The sequence below is a fragment of the Schistocerca gregaria genome, chromosome 1, assembly GCF_023897955.1.
Source record: "Schistocerca gregaria isolate iqSchGreg1 chromosome 1, iqSchGreg1.2, whole genome shotgun sequence".
NCBI lineage: Eukaryota > Metazoa > Arthropoda > Insecta > Orthoptera > Acrididae > Schistocerca > Schistocerca gregaria.
The window spans coordinates 629,036,824-629,062,451 of record NC_064920.1 but is presented as its reverse complement, the minus strand read 5'-3'; the positions used below and the strand labels follow the sequence as shown (position 1 = coordinate 629,062,451).

At 38.1% G+C, this 25,628-nt stretch overlaps 1 protein-coding gene across 2 annotated transcripts in view; it reads left to right on the top strand.

The window, feature by feature from the left end:
* The first annotated feature begins 676 nt into the window (after positions 1-676).
* Positions 677-25,628, top strand: part of LOC126359882 (flavin reductase (NADPH)) — a 64,031-nt gene continuing 39,079 nt past the window's right edge. Inside the window, exons 1-2 of one of the 2 annotated variants that reach the window (XM_050007663.1) lie at positions 677-782; positions 4,549-4,713. In XM_050007663.1, the coding sequence (XP_049863620.1) occupies positions 698-782; positions 4,549-4,713 (250 nt within the window). In that variant the 5' untranslated portion in view covers positions 677-697. Of the gene's footprint in view, positions 783-1,030; positions 1,346-4,548; positions 4,714-25,628 lie in introns of those variants that run through there. The other variant, XM_050007665.1, reaches the window with a different exon arrangement.

Sequence of the window (25,628 nt, the reverse complement as noted above, 5' to 3'; positions counted from 1 at the left end):
CTCGCAGTTTCTTTTTTTCACGCCTAATTTGAAAATTAATGACAACAACAAGTCGAAGAAGCTCTCAGAACTGTGAAGGTCAATAATAAATTTTTCGCTGATGAAATGACTCGAACCAAAACTACCACAGTAGCAATTGCAGCTCCTCACCCACTACACCACATTGATGATTTGCAGTTTATAACTTTGTCCTGCGTCAGACGTCTCCTGAAAGCTTTAAATGGCAATAACTCATTATCTGATGTTTATATGAAGACATCCTTTCTAGACATCCTAGGTATGGTAGTGTTACGGAACAGCATTCAGTTAAAGGAAATTAATTATATGTGCTTGTAATACAAAACGCACAAAATAGGAACTTCATAAATTTCACACTAGACTCGCATTCGGGAGGAGGATGGTTCAAATCCGCGTCAGGCCATCGTGATTTAGGCTTTCCTGGTTTCCGTAAACTGTTAAGGTAATGCCGGAATGCTACTTTTGAAACAGCACGGTCGACTTCCTTCCCCATCCTTTCCTAATCCGATGGGACCGATAACTGGACTGCTTGATCCTCTCCCCCAAACCAACCAACAAATTCCAACATGGCCTCACTCAGATGCTTCCATCCAAAGCTTATCTTTGAAATGAGCGCAGCTACAGTATCTCTCGTAAAAGTATATGCAAATAAAGGCACGCGTGTGAAGTCGGATGACGAATGGTCGGACCTTTGGCTCAGACGCGTCGACATGCAAAAACGGTTTATCGGTCATCCAGCAAGCCTACACACGTACAATTTGCTGGTGGGTGATAGATCTTAGAGTCATAAAGGCCCTTTAATCGTTTATGGAAAAGAACCACGAAAAATTAAAATCAGTTAGGACACACGGACCTTCGGCAAAAGCTAGTGTTGAGTGTATATATGTGCAAGTTTTCATTGCACATGATACATCGACCAACTTCATCCTCCCGCTATCTTCATACGGCCATTAGATCACAACATTCGTTTCTAATTCTAATTGTTTTTCTACATTCGTCCATGTTAGCACACGAGTCTTAGCTTTATAACATCAAGATGTCAAAACTGAGATTGTTACTTTGTATTCAAGTTGGGACAATGTGTTTGTTTTTCAAAGTATTCCTTACGTTGAACTGAATAGTACGCTGATTGTAGAAATCAAAGAATTTCACTGGTTTATCTTTGTGAGTGCGCAAGTCACGTTTTTATAATGAATTTGACCTAGCTGGAGCGGGCATTCGGCTGTTCATACAGTGTTGTTAATTATGTCGATTCCTAGAAAAATTGCAATTTTTGGTGCCAGCGGCCAGATAGGAATCAAAGCCACAGAGTTCGCTTTAGAACATGGTAATTAATCGTTTGACAATAAGGAAACGTCTGATTTCTTATTCTTATGACATGAAAGAAATAACAACATACCAACGCTAAACTACGTTTAGAAAGTAGTGAAAATGGCTCTTCTCCGTTGATATTGATTCATGATTGTTTCTGATTTCCCAGAACCTCTAAATTAATCGATGACAATAGATGGGATATTGATATATAGAGTAAATAAGCGATTAAACATCGGTTTTGTAATGACTGCTAAATTGACTCGATTTACTTACAGTATGTGGTGTTTGCTATCGGTTTTATTTCAGTTATTTTTGCAAGGAACCTGAAGGTTGAATGTACCCAATAGATTTGAATTACATGTTTGTTCAGTTGGTGACCACATTATTATTCCTGTGTTTCTGTAACTCCATTATCAAGACAGCAAAGTGGTTCCCCTCTTTGAAAATGTGAAAGAGTGATGTTAAGAAGCACAGTCTCCTCTCGATTCAATAAAGCATAACCAAGGTTCTTCAGAAAGCGGTGTAAGAATGTGCCATAAAATTCCTGGAAAGCTAGTGTTAATTAAGTACTAATCAGCCTGGCTTTCGAAAACTGAAGTCAATAAATGGGATCCTATGTACATTTCTAAATGAATTTTATAGTGTACTCAATGAGAGAAAGCATAGATCATAAGTATTCCTTGATCTCATTAAGCCTTTAAACCCCATCAACCACAAATTAGGCCTTCTTCTGGATAAACTATGTAACTGTGGAATTGGGGGGGGGGGGGGGGGATGCAATGACTGATTTAGATCATGTGACTCAGAGTGAGTACAAAAAGTTATCACAGAAATGTGAAAGTATGCAGTCAAAGGAGCAACTTGGACCATTTCTGTTTATTATATCTATCAGTGATCTGCCCCAGAGCATTTTAAAAAAATCTAGCAGGAATGTTTGCTGTTGATACAAGTACACCATATTCAAGGCAATGTGCCAGTGAGCTGCCTAACAAGATTTCCGACACACACTCCAAGCTGGTAAATTGGCTAAACACAAACAAACTGTTACAAAATAAGAACAGTACTGTTCATAAATTTTTGCCAATCAGTTATAGTTTTGTCAAGGATAGATGTTGTCAGATTTGAAAATGAACCTACTGACCAGTAGATAACCACGAAATTCTTGTTTGTGGGTCAGTTATACTTTACATACATAAAAAGGTTTCGTAAAGAGAGAATAGATTTTGCTAAGCATTTAATGTCCCGAGTGAAGTCTGAGAGGTCAAAGAACTAAAATGTGCAAGTTTTGTACTTGTACACTCAATACTTACATATGTATTGCATTCCATTTTGAGCTGTCTCACACAGAGATGACAATATTATGAAAAAGATACATCACTACTCATTATATTGTGGAGAGACTGAGTCGCAGGCAGGCACAGCAAAAAGACCGCTAAACAAGTAAGCATTTGGCCGAAAGGACTTTTTCCAGAGGAGACAACACACACATTCACTCAAACACAACTCTCACACTCATGACCACTGTCTCTGGCCTCCAAGATAAGACTTCAGTCAACCACAACTAATGGGAGAAGCAGTCTGGTTGGTGGGGGTAAGGAGGAGGCTAGGGCAGAGATAGCAGAATAGGGGTGGGGAACTGTAAAGTGCTGCGTGTGGAAGCATAGAGTGATATGGTGAGGAATGTCTTACCCACTATCCTTCCAGCCCCTCCCACAGTGGTATTCCACCACCCACTGGGCCTACACAGTATCCTTGTCCATCCCTACTCCCAACCCAATTCCTCATGGCTCATATCTGGCCTTGGTGGTGTGTGTGTGTGTGTGTGTGTGTGTGTGTGTGTGTGTGTGTGTGTGTGTGTGTGTGTGTGTGTGTGTGTGTGTGTGTGTGTCCTCCAGAAGGAGGCCTCTTTTCTGAAAACTTACTTTTTAACACACTTTTTGTTGTGCCTGTTTGCAGCTGAACATCTCCACTATATGGCGAATACCAATCTATCATTTTTGTAATATTGTCATTATTCCATCCTGGATTTCACACAGAGATGTTTATTGTGCAGAAGATTGTTTTATTGATAAAAATTTGCTATTTTTAAGAAAATAAAAATAGCTAATGTCATCAGACCCATCATTCCAACAATAATTGGTCAACGGCTATGTAAACAACGTAACAGTGTAAGATACATGGGACTTCTTCTATACAACAAGCTGCCCAATAACTTAAAGTTGAATAGAAAATGATTCAGAGTAAAAGTGAAAATAATACTATATATTCGAAAGAACAGACATCACTTATATGTAATTAAGGTGAAGGTGGCCTATGATCTCTTTAGTGCGGATGCACACCAGGCTCAAGCTCTTATGGAAATCAGTGAAATGCCATGAGTAATGAGAATAATGGGTAGATGCAGTATATTAATTGTGTGTTGGTAAGTTGAGAATTGAGGCCTGGCAGGAGGCATGCTAGGGTAGTCTGTGCAGCTACATTGACCCCTGTGTCTGGATGGTTTAGTGGTCAGAACATCTGCCTAGTAAATGGGAGACCCAGTTTCAAATCACAGTCCGGTACAAATTTTCAACTTTCCCCATTGATTTAAATCAGTGCAACCTTTGAACTAATGTCTGTAATTCCTTTGTGTGTTAAAAATAATGCATCAGAACTGCTTCTATACGGTAGTAGAATATATGAATACAACTCTGAAATAATCAAGTTAAATATTTTCTTAAATGTTATTAGTTTTTAGCTGAGTAATTCGATTCTACAGATGTAACCGTTGTTTTCTCTTACAGAGTTTATTACAGTGTAATTGTAACTTGTCCCATATTTATTGTTTTTTCCTAATTGTGAGTTAGTAACAATATTTATACAAACTATAATTGTTACTTGTTCCATATCCACGTGTATCAACACACAGCAGGATTACTGGAATCAATAAAAATCAAACAAATGATCAGTAAAATCAAAATACCAAATTCTTTATTTAATTTGCATTTTGTCTTGAATACCGGTGGAGGAAAAAAAAATCACACTGTCCTATAACTTAATATGTGACTGAAACATATTATGTCTAAGTACAATGTATTTAGACCAGAAGAAAAGCTAATAACGTATCTACCACATCATATTTCGCAAAATCACCTACCACCACTTCAAAGTTATTGGCTGTTTCTCTCATCTTTGGTGAAATCAACTGTATTTTATAAGTTTTTATTTGTTTTGCAGGCTGCCAGGTGCGAGCATTGTTGAGGGACCCAGAGAAACTGCCAGAAGCGTTAAGGAGTAAAGTTGAGGTGGTGAAGGGGGATGTCACTAAGGAAGAGGATGTGAAAGCAACAGTAGCTGGACAGGATGCTGTTGTTGTAACACTGGGCACACGGAATGATTTAAGTAAATTCATTTCTGTTATCTTTGTTTTGAGGTGCATGTAAGGCAATGAAAGAAATATTTTATTTATTTGTTATCCATCTTTATGAGCGCTGTTGTCATCATTTTGCATACATAGACATTGGAAAAAAGATATGGTAAGATATGGCCTATTGAGACCTTAAGTGAATGGTGAATTGGTTGTAATAGTTCTATCCTCAGTAGTGGTATAGAAAAGCTCTTGAATGGGGTGATGTACTGATGTTTTGCCTGAGTTCTCAAATCCATCAGCTCTTTAACCATTTCATAGGATTTATAAGATATTGTTCCACCATTGATAACCTGTAGGTGACAATATAACCAGATTTCATACACAAGGAACACTTTGCAGGTGTCTTTTATGACAGTGTATGATACCACTTGGAGGAATAATACTCAGGGACTCAACCACAATTGGGGTGTCTGGGGATGTCTCACTCACCTTCCACAACGTAATACCATACCATGCGATTGATCAGTGGAACAGGCAATCAACTAATTGTCTGCTGTGGCCATTAACAATGTGATGTGCATTATAAGGAATCTAGAATAATGCTCCTAATATTTGAATGACTTTGTATGGGTATGAAAATTATAGACACTGAAATTTCCTGGTGGAAGTAAAGGTGTGAGGACGGGGTGTGAGTCGAGATTAGGTAGCTCAGATGGTAGAGCACTTGCCTGCGAAAGGCAAAGGTCCCGAGTTCGAGTCTCGGTCTGGCACACAGTTTTAATCTGCCAGAAAGTTTCATATCAGTGCACACTCCACTGTAGAGTGAAAATCTCATTCTGGAAACATCCCCCAGGCTGTGGCTAAGCCATGTCTCCGCAATATCCTTTCTTCCAGGAGTGCTAGTTGTGCAAGGTTCGCAGGAGAGCTTCTGTGAAGTTTGGAAAGTAGGAGACGAGGTACTGGCGGAAGTAAAGGTGTGAGGACGTGGCGTGAGTCATGCTTGGATAGCTCAGATGGTAGAGCACTTGCCCGTGAAAGGCAAAGGTCCTGAGTTCGAGTCTCGGTCCAGCACACAGTTTCAATCTTCCAGGAAGGATCATATCAGCGCACACTCTGCTGCAGAGTGAAAATCTCTTTCTGGATTATAGACACTGTCTACCTTGAGTTGGTAATGCTGGGCATGTAGACCTACAGAACCATTTCCCTGACAGAGACTTTGTGGTGAGGGTGATGAGCCACAAGTATCCATTTGGCATCTTCATTTGTACTGGTTGATGGCTCATATTAGGAAGACACATTCGTAAATCACCCACAAGTGGCAGTTATTTGGGATTCTCATGAAAGAGGACCTAGTTTCACTTGGTGTGGTGTGGCATGCAGGGGTGTGGTCGATTCCTACACTGGACATTTATGATGTCGCCCAGTTATTTTTTACTTTCAGCAGTATATATGGAGCAATCAAAGAGTGTCCATTCAAATGCTGTACAGTCCAGAATCGGTATCAGAGTCAGGCAAAGTCACCACGAGTGTTGAGGTAATCATTCCACCAATGCACCAGGTTGAAGACACCTGTGTGGTAAAACACCATTTCCTGCTAAGTGAAATAGTCAGTAACTGCTTCTTGCACATCCTCATCCAACAGGAATCGTTGACGATTCAAGGCCTTTTCGGGGGCTGAATGTGTGATAATCACTTGGGGCGGAGAGATCAGGACTATAGGGCAGATGCTCCGATGTCTGCCACTTGAGTTATGATAACTTCTGTGTTACGACATTTTTGATATGGAAACATGCATTATCATGAAGCAACAGCACCCTGTCACACTTTTCTCAGACATTTCACTGTAGTTGCATGTCATCATTCCTCCAGCATTACAGAATACTATTCTGAAGTAATGGAGACACCACGTGCCTTAAAATAAATAGGCAATAGATCCCGGTAAGCAAAGAACAGGGTAAGCATCACTCTTCCAGTAGAAGCTGAACTTTTTGGGATGAGGGACGATGGATGCACCACTGTATTGTCGACGCTTTTGACCTTGGTTCCCAGTGGTGGCACCAGCTTTTGTTGACTGCAACAACGTACTCAAGGACATAGAAGATGCTTTAGGCAAACAGCCAGCCAGTTTGCTCTTTATTTGCCTTTCAACGCCTGGGGTATCCATTGGTTACAGGCCTTACGATTGCTTAACTCCTTCTGGATTATGTGTTGCGTCCTACTAAAAGTAATGTCGAGGCCCTTTGCTAGTGCACAAATGGTCATGCACTTGTCTGCCCAACTGCATCAGCTGCCTCCTTGTTTTTGTACATAATAATTGGGGCTGGCTTCCGAGGTCGGTCATTGTCCTGGGTTGAATTGCGACCAGCATGGAATTTGGCACACCATTTGATAACTGTAGTTTTTGACAGACGTGCTGCTTCATACACATTCTTCATTCTCTGAATGATTTCTGCTGGTATTTGTCCTTTGGCGGCCAAAAAAAGAATTAAAAAATTTTGGCCCTGTTTGGATAATTCAATAATGATATTGCCATAATTCAGATTTCTGCATTTGCACTTCAGAAAGACATTAATGCCACACTAATCCCTTGCCTACAAGTTGGTGCATATATATCCACATTGGAGTCACACTACATTACATGTATGCTCCAGCAACACTCTCAAATAGTAATTTCTTGATCACCCCTTATATGAGGTAGAGTATTTTACACTTAAATGTTATAAGAAGTGGGACAACCTTCTCTGCCTGCTGGTTTACAAGAGTTGGGTCCTCAGTATTAATTTATCAAAAGAGCTCACAATTAATGATGATGTGATCAAGAGGGCACTCGAGCAGATGAAATGTGTTTTAGCAGAAAAATTTCTTGATGCTCTGATCCCTTACTGTACCAAAAACATTTCTGGTATGTTTATCTGGAGATAAACTTGGCCAACCTCAAGGGGTTCAAGACTCTTTCATAAATGGCTAACAGAGGATCTTAAGATATTTTAGCTTTGCTTTCTTTTTGTTCCACAATCCCCCATTTCCAACTGTGCTTTCTCCTCTTACTTTCAAACCCTTGTTGACAGTCCTTGATATTGACCCAGCTGTCTTCTGAACTGTTTTTTCTTTTGTTTACACCATCCTCTTTTTTTACTTTTGATCACAAACTTTTCAGCTGCAGTAATTTTTGACCCAACTTCATGGGATCGGCCTCCTTTATTTATTTGTTTGCTTTTTTCTGTTTTGCAGACTGGTAGAGGAAAGACAATGTTGAACACTTTAGGTAAAACCAACTTACCTACATTGTAAAAGATGCTGCAGGCACAATTACTGAATAGACACATAAGTGCACTTAAGATGCAGCACAGTAGCCAATCTGGGGTGGTGGAATTGGCATGTATGTCCTCGATAGAGCCCCATGAAAATACAGCACTTATGATGGCAGACCTGTTAAATTCCCATGCATGTCAAGGATAAGAAGTCTGTTTATAGGAACACCAGGAGTTCTGGCAGTGACTATCAAGCCAGATGACCTTTGCTGTGGCTGAGTGGTGCCTACGGAAGGAGACTTTGATCTGAATAGGTGGCATCAGAGCAGACATTTCGCAAATGAAACAAATTAAATGAAATAAACGTAATGACTATGTGAACAGAGAGATGTAGAAATTTTGATACAAAAAATTACAATTCGTGAGACGTGTGAAAAATTAGCAGTCATACCTGTGAAAATTATGGCACATAAGAGCCCGAGTATGATCCAAGGAGTTATCTTTCACAGAGAGCTTACATTCAGGACAACCAAGGAGCCAAGAGCCTAATCTAAAATGATGAGACATACATTTCGTCTGGCACTTACAAAAAGATCCAGAAGATAACTGAATAGATACAAGCTCTGTCATCGAAGCTGTCTGAGTGAAATGTGCTGAAAAAAGTAAAAGTTGTGGGTCTATACGTGAGGGTTGACCATATAGCCTACCACCAATGAGTTGTTTCCAATCCTTTCAGTTTGGATATGTGTCATGTCACTGAATAACAGAACCAAAATGTGGAAACTATGGAAGATCACTTAATAACGTTGGTCCTTGAAAACAACTGCATCTATATGTAAATTCTCTGGTACACCATCTTCTGTATTAATCAAATTTCCTAGTATGTAAAAAAGAAAAAAAATACAAGAATAAAATTTAAGACTGACTGTCTATCACACCTCAAGGCAAAAAAAAAAGTATGCAGCAGACATGAGGACAAATTTTGGGAAAATCAGAGCTTCCACCACACCTGGTCCAACATTTTCAAAATCATTTCCACCACTTGTTATAAACTACAGACATGCAACCAGATCAAAAAATTATCTCTAAAAAAGATATCCATCTCTCTTGATTAACACTCTGACAGAGACAGTTAGAACCTCCCAGCTGATACAGCAGAAGACAAACAAGAGAAACAGAGAAACAAAGAAGAATACAAGATAAGAGCAGAATATGGAATAAATTTGTCGGTTTTGCCAGGCCAGCACACTGTGCCAACCACTCAGAAGGCACTGAGACATTGGCAGGTCAATACATATCACATTCACACTCAAGGTCAATACATATCACTTTCACGTTCATTGACAACACATCTACTTTTTTAGTGATTTTTCCGTTGAATTGATATGATTACGTTCGATCACAGTCTGGAATTAACTCAAACTTATGGCAAATTATCCTACAATATGAATAGCAGTACAAAAAGACTATCTTCCTACTATTTGAGAATAATGGGTGTTTGGGAATAAAATATAATAAATAGTGGGTGTGTATCTGGAGATTTTGCACACTAGTCAAATCAAACACTTTTAAGAACAAATAGATGTGAACACTGTACTTGAATCGATATCCTTTAGAGTTCAACATAATGATGAGAATTGTCTTCACACACACACAAAACTGACTGAAAAGTGAATGGAAGAACTGGTGAATTAAATGCTCGTAATCTCACGAGACAGTGAGATAATGACTAATAGTACCAAGATCTCGATCTGTCCTGAATGAATTCAGGGCCTCCGACACATTTTAGTACTGGTTATGGCTCCTATTCTGCAATAGACATAGCAGTCAGAGCTATAACTTTCCACATTTGATACAGTGAACTGTTCAGGTTGACTTTCGTGATGGCGACCACTGCACAATTACTGAATCAGTCACAATACTACAACACAATGATTTTTACCATGTTAATGACTATGGAAGGCCAACTGGTATACTTTTACTGCTAAAATGTAGATTAGGGTATAGCCAAAGAAACAAATCAAAGTAGTTGTTCAAAATAACTTAATGAACATGTCCCATGGTGGTCCAGAGAGATCACAGATGTCATTGGAGAATGATGGAGCCTACAATGTAGGCCTCACCCCTCTACCAACAATTTAATTTATTCAAAAGAATATGGGCATAAGTTTTATCGAGTTAAACAATGGAGGAAAGAACGTTGGGATCAATATACTTCTTCTATGAAAGCACCTACCCCAATTATGCAAGTGTGTACCAAATTACAGCAGTTCGCTAATATGATCCAGGAATCCCCAACAAAGGAGAAATTAAGACCATTTCCTCTGATTTCATGCAACTTCTAGCAATATACAATGCAGTAATGTATGTATCCAATAACTACCACCCCATGCTTGCTGTACAGTGCCTCTTAGCAGTAGATAATATCCTGTATCTTAATTCAAAATAAGTAGAAACTTAAAATGCTCCCTTTGCAATCTGGCCACTAAATAATGCTTTGAAACAATGTACAGGAACATTTCCAGGAACAGACAACATACATAATCAAATACTTAAACATGTTGGTGACTATATTAAAAACCTATCCTAAACATTTTTAACTGATTGAAGCATGAAAGAGAACTTCCCTCACACAGTATAGACTAGCATAATACCGATGACAAAACCAGGACACAAAAAATTGAAATAGCTGCAGGCCAGTCACCATAACAACTGTTTTGTCAATAAAAATAATCAATTTTTAAAGTGCAATATAAGTGGATAGATAAAAAATCCACTCATCAAGCGGCGACTTGGTGAATATAATTGTTATCTATCCAGCAATTGATTTGGGCAAGGCTGATTGGTTTATCTATTTATTTATTTATTCTGGAATACTCTTACTATGATGTACAATTTGTTCATCATAATACAATGAAAGTAAAGAGCTCAAAAATATAAATATGCACAGAATGTAGAAGTATGTTTAAGAAGATGGAACACATGGCTGTCAGGACCTGGATAAGGGAACCCTCCTGGCATTTTGCAAGAAGTGTCGTGGGAAAACCTAAATCAAGAGGCTGGATGAAGTGAGCTCCATCCTATAGGATATGATGCATTTGGTTGGTCCATATTGTACAATGCCCTTTGATGTAAATGCAGTTGTACTCTTCTTTACTGCACACATCGAGGACCCCTGCAGATGATACCTGAACCACGAACTTGCTCCTATACTCCTTGCTCTAACTATAGCCCATTCAGTAAACTGACTCTTCTTGTCCTCTCCTAAGTCCTACTGAAAAACTGAGTCAGCATGACGAGGGAGACATTGAACTCAGGAGAAAGACAAGACATTACATCATACACTATAGATCTCGGCACATGATTTTCTTGCAAAAAATTACAATATTTTAGTGTAACAGAATGATTTGTTATTAATCACTACTATGAATCCTCTAAGTAATCTTTGATTGTGTAGTATGTTTCATTAATAAAGAACGTTTTAGCTGCCTTTTTAAACAGATGTATTTTAGTAACATTTTTCATCTCCTTTGGCACTTTATTATATAATTATGTTCCTTGCTGAAAAAAATTACTATTTTTAGCTTTTCACTAATTTTCATTGGCGAATGTAACTCCAAATTGGTCTTGTTCCATGATTATTCATAGAACTATTAGTGAAATACTTAGTAATGTTTTCCCTGATAAACACAACAGGTTGGTAGATGTATAGACGTACTCACTTGGTGCGGTAAGGATACCCAGTTTATTTAAAAAGTTCTTTACAGTGAATCTGACTACTAGTTCTAGTTATTATTCTTATGGCTCTTTTCTACAGTTTGAAATCTGTATCAATATTTTGTGCCTTCCATCGCTGGAACTGAATCCTGTAGTTAAGAATTGAGTGCATGTGAGAACAATTATGTCATCACAAGACATTAGGTGATCAAATGGGTGATGGAGCCCTAAGAGAAAAACATGCAGATGGTTATTCTTTTTTGCCTTGCATTTATTACACCATGTATAAATTTACCACGTATGCTTAATGCATCAGAATTGTGTCCCTCTACATGCTAAAGTGCACACTGTTTGTTTTCTTTATGTTCGGTGTTAATTTACTATATGCTGTATAATCGTAAACATCCTTGAGAGTTTCATTTGCCTTCTCTAATATGAGTTCTGATGTAATACTCTGATGTTGCTGTCAACAGCATAGAGAACTTTTTCTTCATGCCATATACTCTCTAGAAAGTCTTTGATACGTGTTAAGAACAGAATTGGGCCCTATAACTACCCTGAGGAGCCCTTATGTTTAGGTTTCTTGTCTGACAGTTGTTCCAAAAATGTATCGTCATTAGATGTGTGAACTCTACCTTCTGCACCCTGTTTTCAGGATAAGATTGAAACAAGTTGTTTGTTATTCCTCTGATGTCTAGTGCTTGTAGCTTGTTTAGTACTATTTTATGGTTGACACTCAAAATCCTTTCCCCCCGTTGTAGGCTCGAGTCCTCCCTCGGGCATGGGTGTGTGTGTCGTCCTTAGCGTAAGTTAGTTTAAGTTAGATTAAGTAGTGTGTAAGCTTAGGGACCGATGGTCTCAGCAGTTTGGTCCCATAACACCTAACCACAAATTTCCAATTTTCAAAATCTTTGCATGATTCTAAGAATATGGCTGTGATAGTCATCCTAGCCAAATGCTGCAAGTACCACTTTGGTGAAGATTTTAATGGCTGATATTGTAATTCTTCTATTTCGGAAACCAAACTGTGCTTCATTAAAAAGATTATATTTATTCATGTAATTCATTAGTTTATCCTTTGTGATTGATCCAGTTATCTTTGAGAATGCCGACAGTAGTGAAACTGGAATGCAGGTGACAATACTCTCCACATTACCTTTTTTTAGTTAGGACACAACTTGAGTGTGCTTTAGGTATTCTGGAAAAATACTTGAACTAAAGGATTAATTAATTATGTTTATTAGTGGGCTTGAATGGTCCTTATGTACATCTACAGAATAGGGACAGCAAACTCGTCTATTCCTGCTGACTTCTTATTTTTTAATTTCTGTATTGTCTTCCTGATTTGAAACTCTTTAGTTGGGACCAGCATCATTGTGGATGCTACATGTGTTTTTGGCAGATTTTGGTGCAACTTTTTCACAATACCAAAGAAATAGTCATTTACAAAATTTGCCAATTCGAGGATTTTCTAGTTTCCTATCCCCAAATTTGATTTGTATCTCTTTATTCTTGCATCCACCTTTTCCAGTTTCTTGTTTTACAACATTCCCCACTATTTCGATTTTATTCCCTGCATTATATGTTATTTTGTCATTGAATTATTTTTTTGCATCAAACACTCAGGTGTTATATATGAAAAGGAATCTAAAATCTTTGTAAAGATATGACAGATTTAAGCATCTATGATAGGGTTGCCATATCTAGCTGGGACCCTGTCAGGAGACTTTGAGATGAATGTATATAAATAAAGTAAATATTGTAGTTAATATAATTACTTTTTACTTAAAATACAATTACATGGAACAAGTTTCGGCAGAAGTAGTTGGTACACCACATTTTTCAGGCGGTATCACTTTTTTCAGCAATTCTTTTTTTCCTTTTACATATTTATAAAACTCCATGCAAGCCAGCTTCGAGTTAAATTGGCACTTTAAGACTAATTCCATAGTCCCTGACAGCAACTGATTTCTTTCATCAGTCCGCTAGGCTGACATCAGTGAGAATACTCTTTCCACAGTATCGTTGTGTGTGGGAATAGGAAACAGATACTCACTTAATTTTAACAGCTGGCATTTGTATTCAGGATATTTGGGTTCCTTAAGAAAGTAAATGCACCTTCCTTCCATGGAGTGTTTAGACTTCCGTTCTTCCAAGTCATGTTTCTAAACATCTCTTCAGACACATATATTCCTGAAGACAATTGTTGCTTGGAATCTTGACACCATTTTTAGTCAGGTATATAATAGTGTTTTTAATCATCTCCAATCTGGGATTTTGGACAGCATCATTCAGTCAAATACCTGATATTTATTAAAAGAAATAGCCCATTTCTCTAAGTAATCAAATCTTCAGATTTGAAAACCAAATAAATTATTTCTTAGTTAGGGTTCTCATTCTTCGATTTGTTCAATTTCATCTTGGTTTGCATGGCAGTGTGCCTTTCATTCTGACATCTTTGAGTGTCGATTAATATATTTCTTATTTCAGCTACTGAAACTTTATTCTTCTCCACACTTTTTATATTTTTTTCCAGACAGAGCTATGTTTGACTGCAGAAACTTGAAATATATTTCACTGGTCAGACTACTGAAAAAAATCTGAAATTATTTTAGGTGGCCCATCTTCAGCATCAAAAAATTGTTTTAATGTAATCCAAAGCCTAAAAATTCTTGCAACTGCTGGCATTAATGACAACCATCTTGTTTTTGAGTGAGATAGAAGAGTCTGATGATTGACATCAGCATATAAGCAGAGTTCTTTCTACTTCTCTGTCCTTACTTTATATATTGAAAAATAATTAAATATTTCTGTGATGATTATTTCAATGTCAACAGTTGTGACTCCAGCAGCACTTGATATAGTATTGTGGAGATATGAGCGGGGCATTCAGTTCCTTCCACATTTTTTTCCTAGTTCTTCATTTTTTTCCTAGTTCTTTAATTTGATGAAACATATTCTACTTGCGGCTTTGATGAAGCCCTCTGAAATTTTACAGTACAGTGAAAAGATCTGAAGGTCTGATGATGCTTGATAACTTTATAAGCTGCTGTTACTTCAGCAGCAGCAACGAGCAATTTTTCCTGGACATAATCTTTAATCATGAATGTAGATATAAACTTTGATGTCAATGCTACCGCGAATATATGTAAATGATTCTTCATAGAAATGTGATGCATCACATCTGCTTTACCTCCGTGAATTACTGAGATGAAACAGCTACAAATCTCATACAACGCTTTCTGATTTGTATGTCCTTTCTTGAAAAAGGACGAACCTTTCGTGTAACCATCTGAAAAGTGACAATTTCTCTTTCCTCCATTTTCATAAGCTATGATAAGGTAAGTTTATTAAACAGCAAACAGTCAGATCGCTATTTAAATGGGAATGGCCTGACTCTTCCGTGTGGTGCTGCTTAAATAGCTCCAGTCCTGTACTACTGGACAAGTCTGGTATTTTCCCAAATGCTTGTGCTAGATCTTAGAAGGTACTTGGATCATCAATAGAAGATATGCACCATGCAATGACGACAGTGTTGACATAAATAAAACTAACTAAGGTTGCATTTCTTTCTTGTGCTAACATGCTGGGACAAGAAGGTCCATAACTGTGATTATCCTTATGTAGCAGGACAGATGGCAACCCTTGTCTAGGAGGACTTTTTAATACCTGCAGTTTTCTTAGCTGCTGCTGTAGAAGCAGCTATTTTTGGAAATGCATCCTCAAAAATTAGTTTAAACAGAGTGCAGAATAAAGAGAACTTAACCTCCATGTTGTTTTCCATATACACTTCATCTCTGGTTTGATTGCCAGTGCCGTATAAAACACATGTATTTTACATTCTATGAACCATGGACCTTGCCGTTGGTGGGGAGGCATGCGTGCCTCAGCGATACAGATGGCCATACTGTAGGTGCAATCACAACGGAGGGGTATCTTTTGAGAGGCCAGACAAACGTGTGGTTTTTGAAGAGGGGCAGAAGCCTTTTCAGTAGTTACAGGGGCAACAGTCTGGATGATTGACTGATCTGGCCTTGTAACACTAACCAAAACGGCCTTGCTGTGCTGGTACTGCGAACGGCTGAAAGCAAGGGAAACTACAGCTGTAATTTTTCCCGAGGGCAAGCAGCTTTACTGTATGGTTAAATGATGATAGCGTCCTCTTGGGTAAGATATTCTGGAGGTAAAATAGTCCCCCATTCTGATCTCCGGGTGGGAACTACTCAAGAGGACGTCTTTATCAGGAGAAAGAAAACTGGTGTTCTACGGATCGGAGTGTGGAATGTTAGATCCCTTAATTGGGCAGGTAGGTTAGAAAATTTAAAAATGGAAATGGATGGGTTAAAGTTAGATATAGTGGGAATTAGTGAACTTCGGTGGCAGGAGGAACAAGACTTTTGGTCAGGTGAATATAGGGTTATAAATACAAAATCAAATAGGGGTAATGCAGGAGTAGATTTAATAATGAATTAAAAAAAAAAAAAAAAAAAAAAAAAATAGGAGTGCGAGTAAGCTACTACAAACAGCATAGTGAACGCATTATTGTGGCCAAGATAGACACGAAGCCCATGCCTACTACAGTAGTAAAAGTTTTGTGGATGAAAATGGGGAAGAAATGGCTTCAAATATTTTTGTTATTTACTTTGTTGTAGAACCCCTTATTTACGTGTGGTAATAAAAATACATTTAGACAGAATTAAGCACATTTAAAATTACGTGAACCTTAGCAACCCTCTCATGCTGATAAATTCAAACTAACTGATTAATAACATTTATGACTTTGAAAATTATTTAAATTAAATTTCTTACATATTTCAGCCTTGGCACGTATTTTGTAAATGCAGTGGTTTTTTAAATATTTACTGAATTCTTTCCCGGCGTTAGCTATGGAACACAAGACTGTCTCTCTTAGCATAAAATGGTTAAATATTTCCAAGCCAACCTGAACGTTTAATTATCATTGACAAAACACACTTCACTATACGTTTAAGTTATTTGCTTTAGAAATAGAAAGAACCAACAGATTAACAACTTCAACGTTAATTATCCGCCTATGAATGCACAAATGTAAAACCAGTAATAAATTCAGTCAGCCTCAGGATCGCTGTAAAAGAAAAATATTTCGTAATTCACTGCTAATTTTACCTGCTCCCGATTTACGGGTTTGGTTAATTTTATAGCGGAACAATTTTTCAAATGTGCCGCCGCTGCAAATCGTTCGGTCACGGCACAGCCCAGCAACACCAACGATAATCACTAAAAGTGCTGAAAATTCTTTAAAGAAATATTATAGATGACAAGGGCAAGCTAATTTGCATTAGTAATACACAATTTTGATAAATTATAGTGTATTTAGACCATAACAATAATCAAAATTACACACCTTTATAATTTCTCCTCTAATGGCAGCTGAAGATAGATACAGACAAAAGAAGTCTACTCATTCATATAATGCTATGTCACAGGTTCCTCTCTCTCTCAGCTCTCAAGGGAGACAACAAAGAATGCACATTATGTAGTGCTGTTTATAGTATTGCTGATAATAAATATCTCTTTGTAATCTTACAACATTATTTGCCTCTGTGGCTATATTTTACAATTTTTTTTCATCTCAGATATTAACATATTTCGTAATTACATTATAGAAATATTACAATCATAAATACATCGAGAATATTATTACAGAAAATATTACAATAATAACCAACGTCCTTTATAAAAAAAATAAACAATATTTTTTGTTAAACAATTACAGTACATACGAATTGCTTCATAGCGGCTTACCTAGTACAATTAAATGTCGTTTCATTTTATTAATAATATGTGTGCTGCCAGGGAACGTTACGAAGTTTATATGTCAACTAGCTCTGCAGATGATGAAGAAATTGAAGAAATGTATGATGAGAGCAAAGAAATTATTCAGGTAGTGAAGGGAGACGAAAATTTAATAGTCATGGGTGACTGGAGTTAGAGAGTAGGAAAAGGGAGAAAAGGAAACGTAGTAGGTGAATATGGATTGGGGGTAAGAAATGAAAGAGGAAGCCGTCTGGTAGAATTCTGCACACAGCATGTCTTAATCATAGCTAACACTTGGTTCAAGAATCCTGGAGATACTAGAAGGTATCAGATAGATTATATAATGGTAAGACAGAGATTTAGGAACCAGGTTTTAAACTGTAAGACGTTTCCAGGAGCAGATGTGGACTCTGCCCCCAATCTATTGGTTATGAATTGTAGATTAAAACTGAAGAAACTGCAAAAAAGGTGGGAATTTAAGGAGATGGAACGTGAATAAACTGACTAAACCAGAGGTTGTACAGAGTTTCAGGGAGAGCATAAGTGAACAATTGACAGGAATGGGGTAAAACAGTACAGTAGAAGAAGAATGGGTAGCTTTGAGGAATGAAGTAGTGAAGGCAGCAGAGGATCAAGTAGGTAAAAAGACGAGGGCTAGTAGAAATCCTTGGGTAACAGAAGAAATATTTAATTTAATTGATGAAAGGAGAAAATACAAAACTGCAGTAAATGAAGCAGGCAAAAAGGAATATAAACTTCTCAAAAATGAGATCGACAGGAAGTGCAAAATGGCTAAGCAGGGACGGCTAGAGGATAAATGTAAGGACATAGAGGCTTATCTCACTAGGGGTGAGATAGATACTGCCTACAGGAAAATTAAAGAGACCTTTGGAGAAAAGAGAGCCACTTGTATGAATATCAAGAGCTCAGATGGAATCCCAGTTCTAAGCAAATACGGGAAAGCAGAAAGGTGGAAGGAGTATATAGAGGGTCTATACAAGGGTGATGTTCTTGAGTACAATATTATGGAGATGTAAGAGGATGTAGATGAAGATGAAATGGGAGGTACGATACTGCATGAAGAGTTTGACAGAGCGCTGAAAGACCTGTCTCGAAACAGAGCCCCGGGAGGAGACAACATTCCATTAGAACTACTGATGGCCTTGGGAGAGCCAGCCCTCATAAAACTCTACCATCTGGTGAGCAAGATGTATGAAACAGGCGAAATACCCTCAGACTTCAAGAAGAATATAATAATTCCAATCCCAAAGAAAGCAGGTGTTGACAGATGTGAAAATTACCGAACTATCAGTTTAATAAGTCACAGCTGCAAAATACTAATGCGAATTCTTTACAATTATTTACAGACGAATTGAAAAACTGGGAGAAGCCAACCTTGGGGAAGACCAGTGTGGTTTCCGTAGAAATGTTGGAACACGTGAGGCAATACTGACCTTACGACTTATCTTACAAGAAAGATTAAGGAAAGGCAAACCTACGTTTCTAGCATTTGTAGACTTAGAGAAAGCTTTTGACAATGTCAATTGGAATACTCTCTTTCAAATTCTAAAGGTGTCAAGGGTAAAATACAGGGAGCGAAAAGCTATTTACAATTTGTACAGAAACCAGATGGCATTTATGAGTGTCGAGGGACATGAAAGGGGAGCAGTGGTTAGGAAGGGAGTGAGGCAGGGTTCTAGCCTCTCCCCGATGTTATTCAATCTGTATATTGAGCAAGCAGTGAAGGAAATAAAAGAAAATTTGGAGTAGGTATTAAAACCCATGGAGAAGAAATAAAAACTTTGAGGTTCGCCGATGACATTGTAATTCTATCAGAGACAGCAAAGGACTTGGAAGAGCAGTTGAACGGAATGGACAGTGTCTTGAAAGGAGGAGATAAGATGAACATCAACAAAAGCAAAATGAAGATAATGGAATGTAGTCGAATTAAGTCAGGTGATGCTGAGGGTATTAGATTAGGAAATGAGACACTTAAAGTAATAAAGGAGTTTTGCTATTTGGGGAGCAAAATAACTGATGATGGTCGAAGTAGAGAAGATATAAAATGTAGACTGGCAATGGCAAGGAAAGTGTTTCGGAAGAGAGATTTGTTAACATCTAGTATAGATTTAAGTGTCAGGAAGTCGTTTCTGAAAGTGTTTATATGGAGTGTAGCCATGTATGGAAGTGAAACATGGACGATAAATAGTTTGGACAAGAAGAGAATAGAAGCTTTCGGAATGTGGCGCTACAGAAGAATGCTGAAGGTTAGATGGGTAGATCACATAACTAATGAGGAAGCATTGAATAGAATTGGGGGAAAGAGTAGTTTGTGGCACAACTTGACAAGAAGAAGGGATCGGTTGGTAGGACATGTTCTGAGGCATCAAGGGATCCCCAGTTTAGTACTGGAGGGCAGCGTGGAGGGTAAAAATCGTAGGGGGAGACCAAGAGATGAATACACTAAGCAGATTCAGAAGGATGTAGGTTGCAGTAGGTACTGGGAGATGAAGCAGCTTGCACAGGATAGAGTAGCATGGAGAGCTGCATCAAACTAGTCTCAGGACTGAAGACCACAACAACAACCATGAGAACCTTGTAGAGACCTGTAGTTTTGTGAGTTTTAACAAGCCCATCTTTAGCTTCATTATCTGTCAGTAATAATCAGAAATGTCAAGATTTTATAAAGGTCTAAGACTGATGTTGAACTTCTTCACTTGTTAATGGCAGTATTTACAGTTTTGTGCCATACAAAAAGTGCTCAGAGTGTTTAGGAAGATATTCATAATTTCACCCTCAATCATGTATTAATATCCATGTCGCCAAGTAACATTGTGTTAGTTTTGTGGGCTGAGCTCTATCTGGGACTTCAGTTAATTTGTTAAAGAAAATGTTCACATTACCACCAGGTGATGGGAACACACACACACACACACACACACACACACACACACACACACACACACACACGCACACACACACACAATGATTTAACTCCTTATAGATGTCTGTCTCTGTTAATGCAGTGCAGTGGCTAATATTTGTGGCTAATGTTTGTGTACACGAGTAATGATCAGATCTTCTATGAAGATAACACAATATGCTGTATTTCTTTAGCTCTACACCAGCACTCTTTAATGTATACCACCATGCTGTTCGAAGACCGTAATTCAAGTTTGTGTACTTTATCTTAAACGGACTGCACATTTGGATGAGGAATAGATAACTCTGAACAAATTTCTGTGGGATTTGTGCACTTCAGTGTGGTACATTTTACTTTCTGTGCGCACAATGAAGAACTCTCAAAACTGATTGGGATACTCTTAAGGGATAAAAGCCTAATATTATTGTTTATCCTTAAAAAGGATTCCATGAACAGGTATTTTAGCATGCCTCCCTCTCCCCTCCCACCTGCTATGCTCTCTCTAGTTAACTCCACCAGCCTTCCTTTCACAGTACTGTTGAGGTGCAGGCTGTGCCTAGTGTAGCCCTCACCAACACCAGTGCAATGTATGCCAGTTCAACAGTCGTCATCGTCGTCGTCGTCATGCCACTGGAACAAGTCAACCATTCTTAGATTGATGCCACCCGGTTGGTGAAGCTATCTTGCTTAGGATAGCATCTATGTTGTTCACCATCTCTATCCAAGCTGTTCCCTATCCCGCCCACTATCGTGACCTCATCATCTTTTGTGAAATCCTTTCACAAAGGCTCTAAACCTTGTACTCCTTCCCTAACTTTTCAAGTAATTAGGGCCTGGGCCTGCACTCTGCTATGAGCACTACCTAGCAGCAATAGTCTCTTCTTTCTAACATTTGTACTTTATAAGTCTTTGGAATGTGTAAATCTATCAATCACTGAACATCACATACAGTTAAAGTTTGTGTTCAGAGATGCCTTAGAGAACTATGTCATATGCTTGCAGTATTCTTTTATTAATGAAACATGTGACACAACAGTAGAATCTCATTTAACAAATACTGCACAAGTGGAGCTTTTGAGGAAGTTTGCCCATCTTTCTACAAAGTTGTTAATCACTTAGATTGTTTCGAATCAGGACATGCAGGGAAATGGAGTTCTAGAGGGATAAACTATGAACATCACACTGTCTGTAATTGGAGTAAATTACATAGCAAATGCAGTGGGGCCTGCAGCCACACTAGCATTATACGTCAATGATCTTTATTTATATTATTTTTCCATATATGTATGCAGAGCGTAATGTGAAAGCTAGACAGCCATACAAAAGGCTTGGAAGTGGGCGTGAAACAGCGGATACATCTTTTTGCCAATTAAATTACATGTTGTGCACTTTTGTAGAATACATTCTGCTCATCCTCATTCAGAACTATTCTTGGAAATACAACTTTTCTCGAAGTGGACTATTACTGTTTTTGAGACTTCTTTTTAATAATAAACTTAAATGGGTACTGCATATACAACTACTCAAAACAACCTGCATGTAGAAACTGAACACACTGTTTCCTCGGCAGTATTTCTTAGGGAGAAGATTAAACAGTTTCATTAAAATTTTATAACTTAACAGGTATAGTAACACAGTCCACCAAGCCCTATTAGGAATCATCCACCACAATGGAATGTATATGGTAAATGGGGATTTCTGCATGAGCCCTAGTAATAGCCTCTTTGTGGAAGTGGGAATACCACCTCTGAATATATGATGGTAGCAAAGTGTAGTTAACAATGCAATCATGATTAACGAAAAGCTAAACCAGCCTTGTCGACTCATTTTATTCCACAACCTAAAGAGCCACAACCCTTTGAAGTTTGCTAACAAGCATTTCAACTTACCCAAGGTAACTGTCTTGTTGTTGTTGTTGTTGTTGTTGTCGTCGTCTTCTTCAGTCCTGAGACTAGTTTGATGCAGCTCTCCATGCTACTCTATCCTGTGCAAGCTTCTTCATTTCCCAGTACCAAATGCAACCTACATCTGTCAGAATCTGCTTAGTGTATTCATTTCTTGGTCTCCCTCTACGATTTTTACCCTCCATGCTGCCCTCCACTACTAAATTGGGGATCCCTCGATGCCTCAGAACATGTTCTACCAACCAATCCCTTCTTCTTGTCAAGTTGTGCCACAAACTTCTCTTCTCCCTAATCCTATTCAATACTTCCTCATTAGTTATGGGATCTACCCATCTAATCTTCAGCATTCTTCTGTAGCACCACATTTCGAAAACTTCTATTCTCTTCTTGTCCAAACTATTTATCGTCCATGTTTCACTTCCATACATGGCTACACTCCATACAAATACTTTCAGAAACGACTTCCTGACACTTAAATCTATACTCTTTGTTAACAAATTTCTCTTCTTCAGAAATGCTTTCCTTGCCATTGCGTCTGCATTTTATATCCTCTCTACTTCGACCATCATCAGTTATTTTGCTCCCCAAATAGCAAAACTCCTTTACTACTTTAAGTGTCTAATTTCCTAATCTAATTCCCTCAGCATCACCCGATTTAATTTGACTACATTCCATTATCCTCATTTTGCTTTTGTTGATGTTCATCTTATATCCTCCTTTCAAGACATTGTCCATTCCGTTCAATTGCTCTTCCAAGTCCTTTGCTGTCTCAGACAGAATTACAATGTCATCGGCAATCCTCAAAGTTTTTATTTCTTCTCCATGGATTTCAATACCTACTCCAAATTTTTATTTTGTTTCTTCACTGCTTGCTCAATATAGAGATTGAATAACATCGGGGAGAAGCTATAACCCTGTCTCACTCCCTTCCCAACCACTGCTTCCCTCTCATATCCCTCGACTCTTATAACTGCCATCTGGTTTCTGTACAAATTGTAAATAGCCTTTCGCTCCCTGTATTTTACCCTTGCCACCTTCAGAATTTGAAAGAGAGTATTCCAGTCAACATTGTCAAAAGCTTTCTCTAAGTCTACAAATGCTAGAAACATATATTTGCCTTTCCTTAATTTTTCTTCTAAGATAAGTCGTAAGGTCAGTATTGCTTCACTTGTTCCAACATTTCTATGGAATCCAAACTGATCTTCCCCGGGGTTGGCTTCTACCAGTTTTTCCATTCGTCTGTAAAGAATTTGCGTCAGTATTTTGCAGCCCTGACTTATTAAACTGATAGTTCTGTAATTTTCTCATGTGTCAACACGTGCTTTCTTTGGAATTGGAATTATTATATTCTTCTTGAGGTCTGACGGTATTTCGCCGGGCACACACATCTTGCTCACCAGATGGTAGAGTTTTGTCAGGACTAGCTCTCCCAAGGCTATCAGTAGTTCTAATGGAATGTTGTCTACTCCCGGGGCCTTGTTGCGACTTAGGTATTTCAGTGCTCTGTCAAACTCTTCACGCAGTATCGTATCTCCCATTTCATCTTCATCCTCTTCCATTTCCACAATATTGTCCTCAAGAACATCGCCCTTGTATAGACCCTCTATATACTCCTTCCACCTTTCTGCTTTCCCTTATTTGCTTAGAACTGGGATTCCATCGGAGCTCTTGATATTCATACAAGTGGTTCTCTTTTCTTCAAAGGTGCCTTTAATTTTCCCATAGGCAGTATCTATCTTAACCCTAGTGAGATAAGCTTCTATGTCCTTACATTTGTCCTCTAGCCATCCCTGCTTAGCCATTTTGCACTTCTTGTTGGTCCCATTTTTGAGACATTTGTATTCCTTTTTGCCTACTTCATTTACTGCATTTTTATATTTTCTTCTTTCATCAATTAAATTCAATATTTCTTCTGTTACCCAATGATTTCAAATAGCCCTCATCTTTTTACCTACTTGATCCTCTGCTGCCTTCACTACTTCATCCCTCAAAGCTACCCATTCTTCTTCTACTGTATTTCTTTCCCCCATTCCTGTCAATTCTTCCCTTATGCTCTCCCTGAAACTCTGTACAACCTCTGGTTTAGTCAGTTTATCCAGGTCCCATCTCCTTAAATTACCACCTTTTTGTAGTTTCTTTAGTTGTACTCTACAGTTCATAACCAATAGATTGTTCTCAGAGTCCACATCTGCTCCTGGAAATGTCTTACAATTTAAAACCTGGTTCCTAAATCTCTGTCTTACCATTATATAATCTATCTGAAACCTGTCAGTATCTCCAGGCTTCTTCCATGTATACAACCGTCTTTCATGACATAACTGTCTATGAACAATTAAAAATACCACCAAGGTCTGACGACTTTGCACTGACACTAGAACAGAAAGGTTGTGCGTTATACTGTCTTAGAATTGGACATAACAAAAATTGTTCACGAATTTGTACTATGGTAAAGCAACTTCCAACAGAGTATGTATGGAGCTTCTCTAATGATTCTGCATATAATTTAAAATTGCAAAGCTGCACAATACGTGAGACGTCAGTTGGAAATTACTAGATGCAGAGTCTAGTATTTGGGGAAGCAGCCATAAGCCACTCCTATGAAGGAGTGGACTTTTCTTGCACTGAGGCAGCATCCAGTTCTTCATTCCTGAACCTGACATGAACAAAAAACATCTCTCTTTTTTTACCTCTCAGTAATGGGTGCATATGTGAAGCAGTTAAAAGTTTCCATCACATCCTCAAAGATGGCACAACTGTCCAATACATGTGACATTAGTTTAAACTAGAAAAATGTACCACAGTTTCTACTGGGTGAAGTAACAATCATAAACCATTTACTTTGCTTCTCATGAAGGGGTTGCTATTATGACAAGACTTAAAGTCACCATTGTTACATGTCAGTTTAGGGAAGGGAAGTGAGCAGTGAGGCCTCTACTAACTCTGAAGCACTATACAGTCAGTTCTTCATTCCTCAAAGTACCTTATAGAGTAAAATACGTTTCTGTACCTATTCATGGACATAATAGATACAAACTATATATTTAGCAGTTTTACCTTTTTTGCATGATCTTAATTTTGCCTCATTGACAGTTAAATTTTATTAATTTAATTGACTATTCATGTACAAAATGCAGAACATATTATAGCATTATTAATATGAATAAAAAAGCATCTCGTACCTAAATGCCTTTGAACACTGTGAGAGGATTGAGAGACAATAGTTGAGTCGGCACAAATTGATTGCTGACAGTTGCAGTGGTGTGGGCTGGATGCAACAGCTTCACAGACTTCAACCAACAATGTTACGTGATTTCGTAAACATTTCTGTGGCACTCTTCAGTGCTGTCACAGCTCTG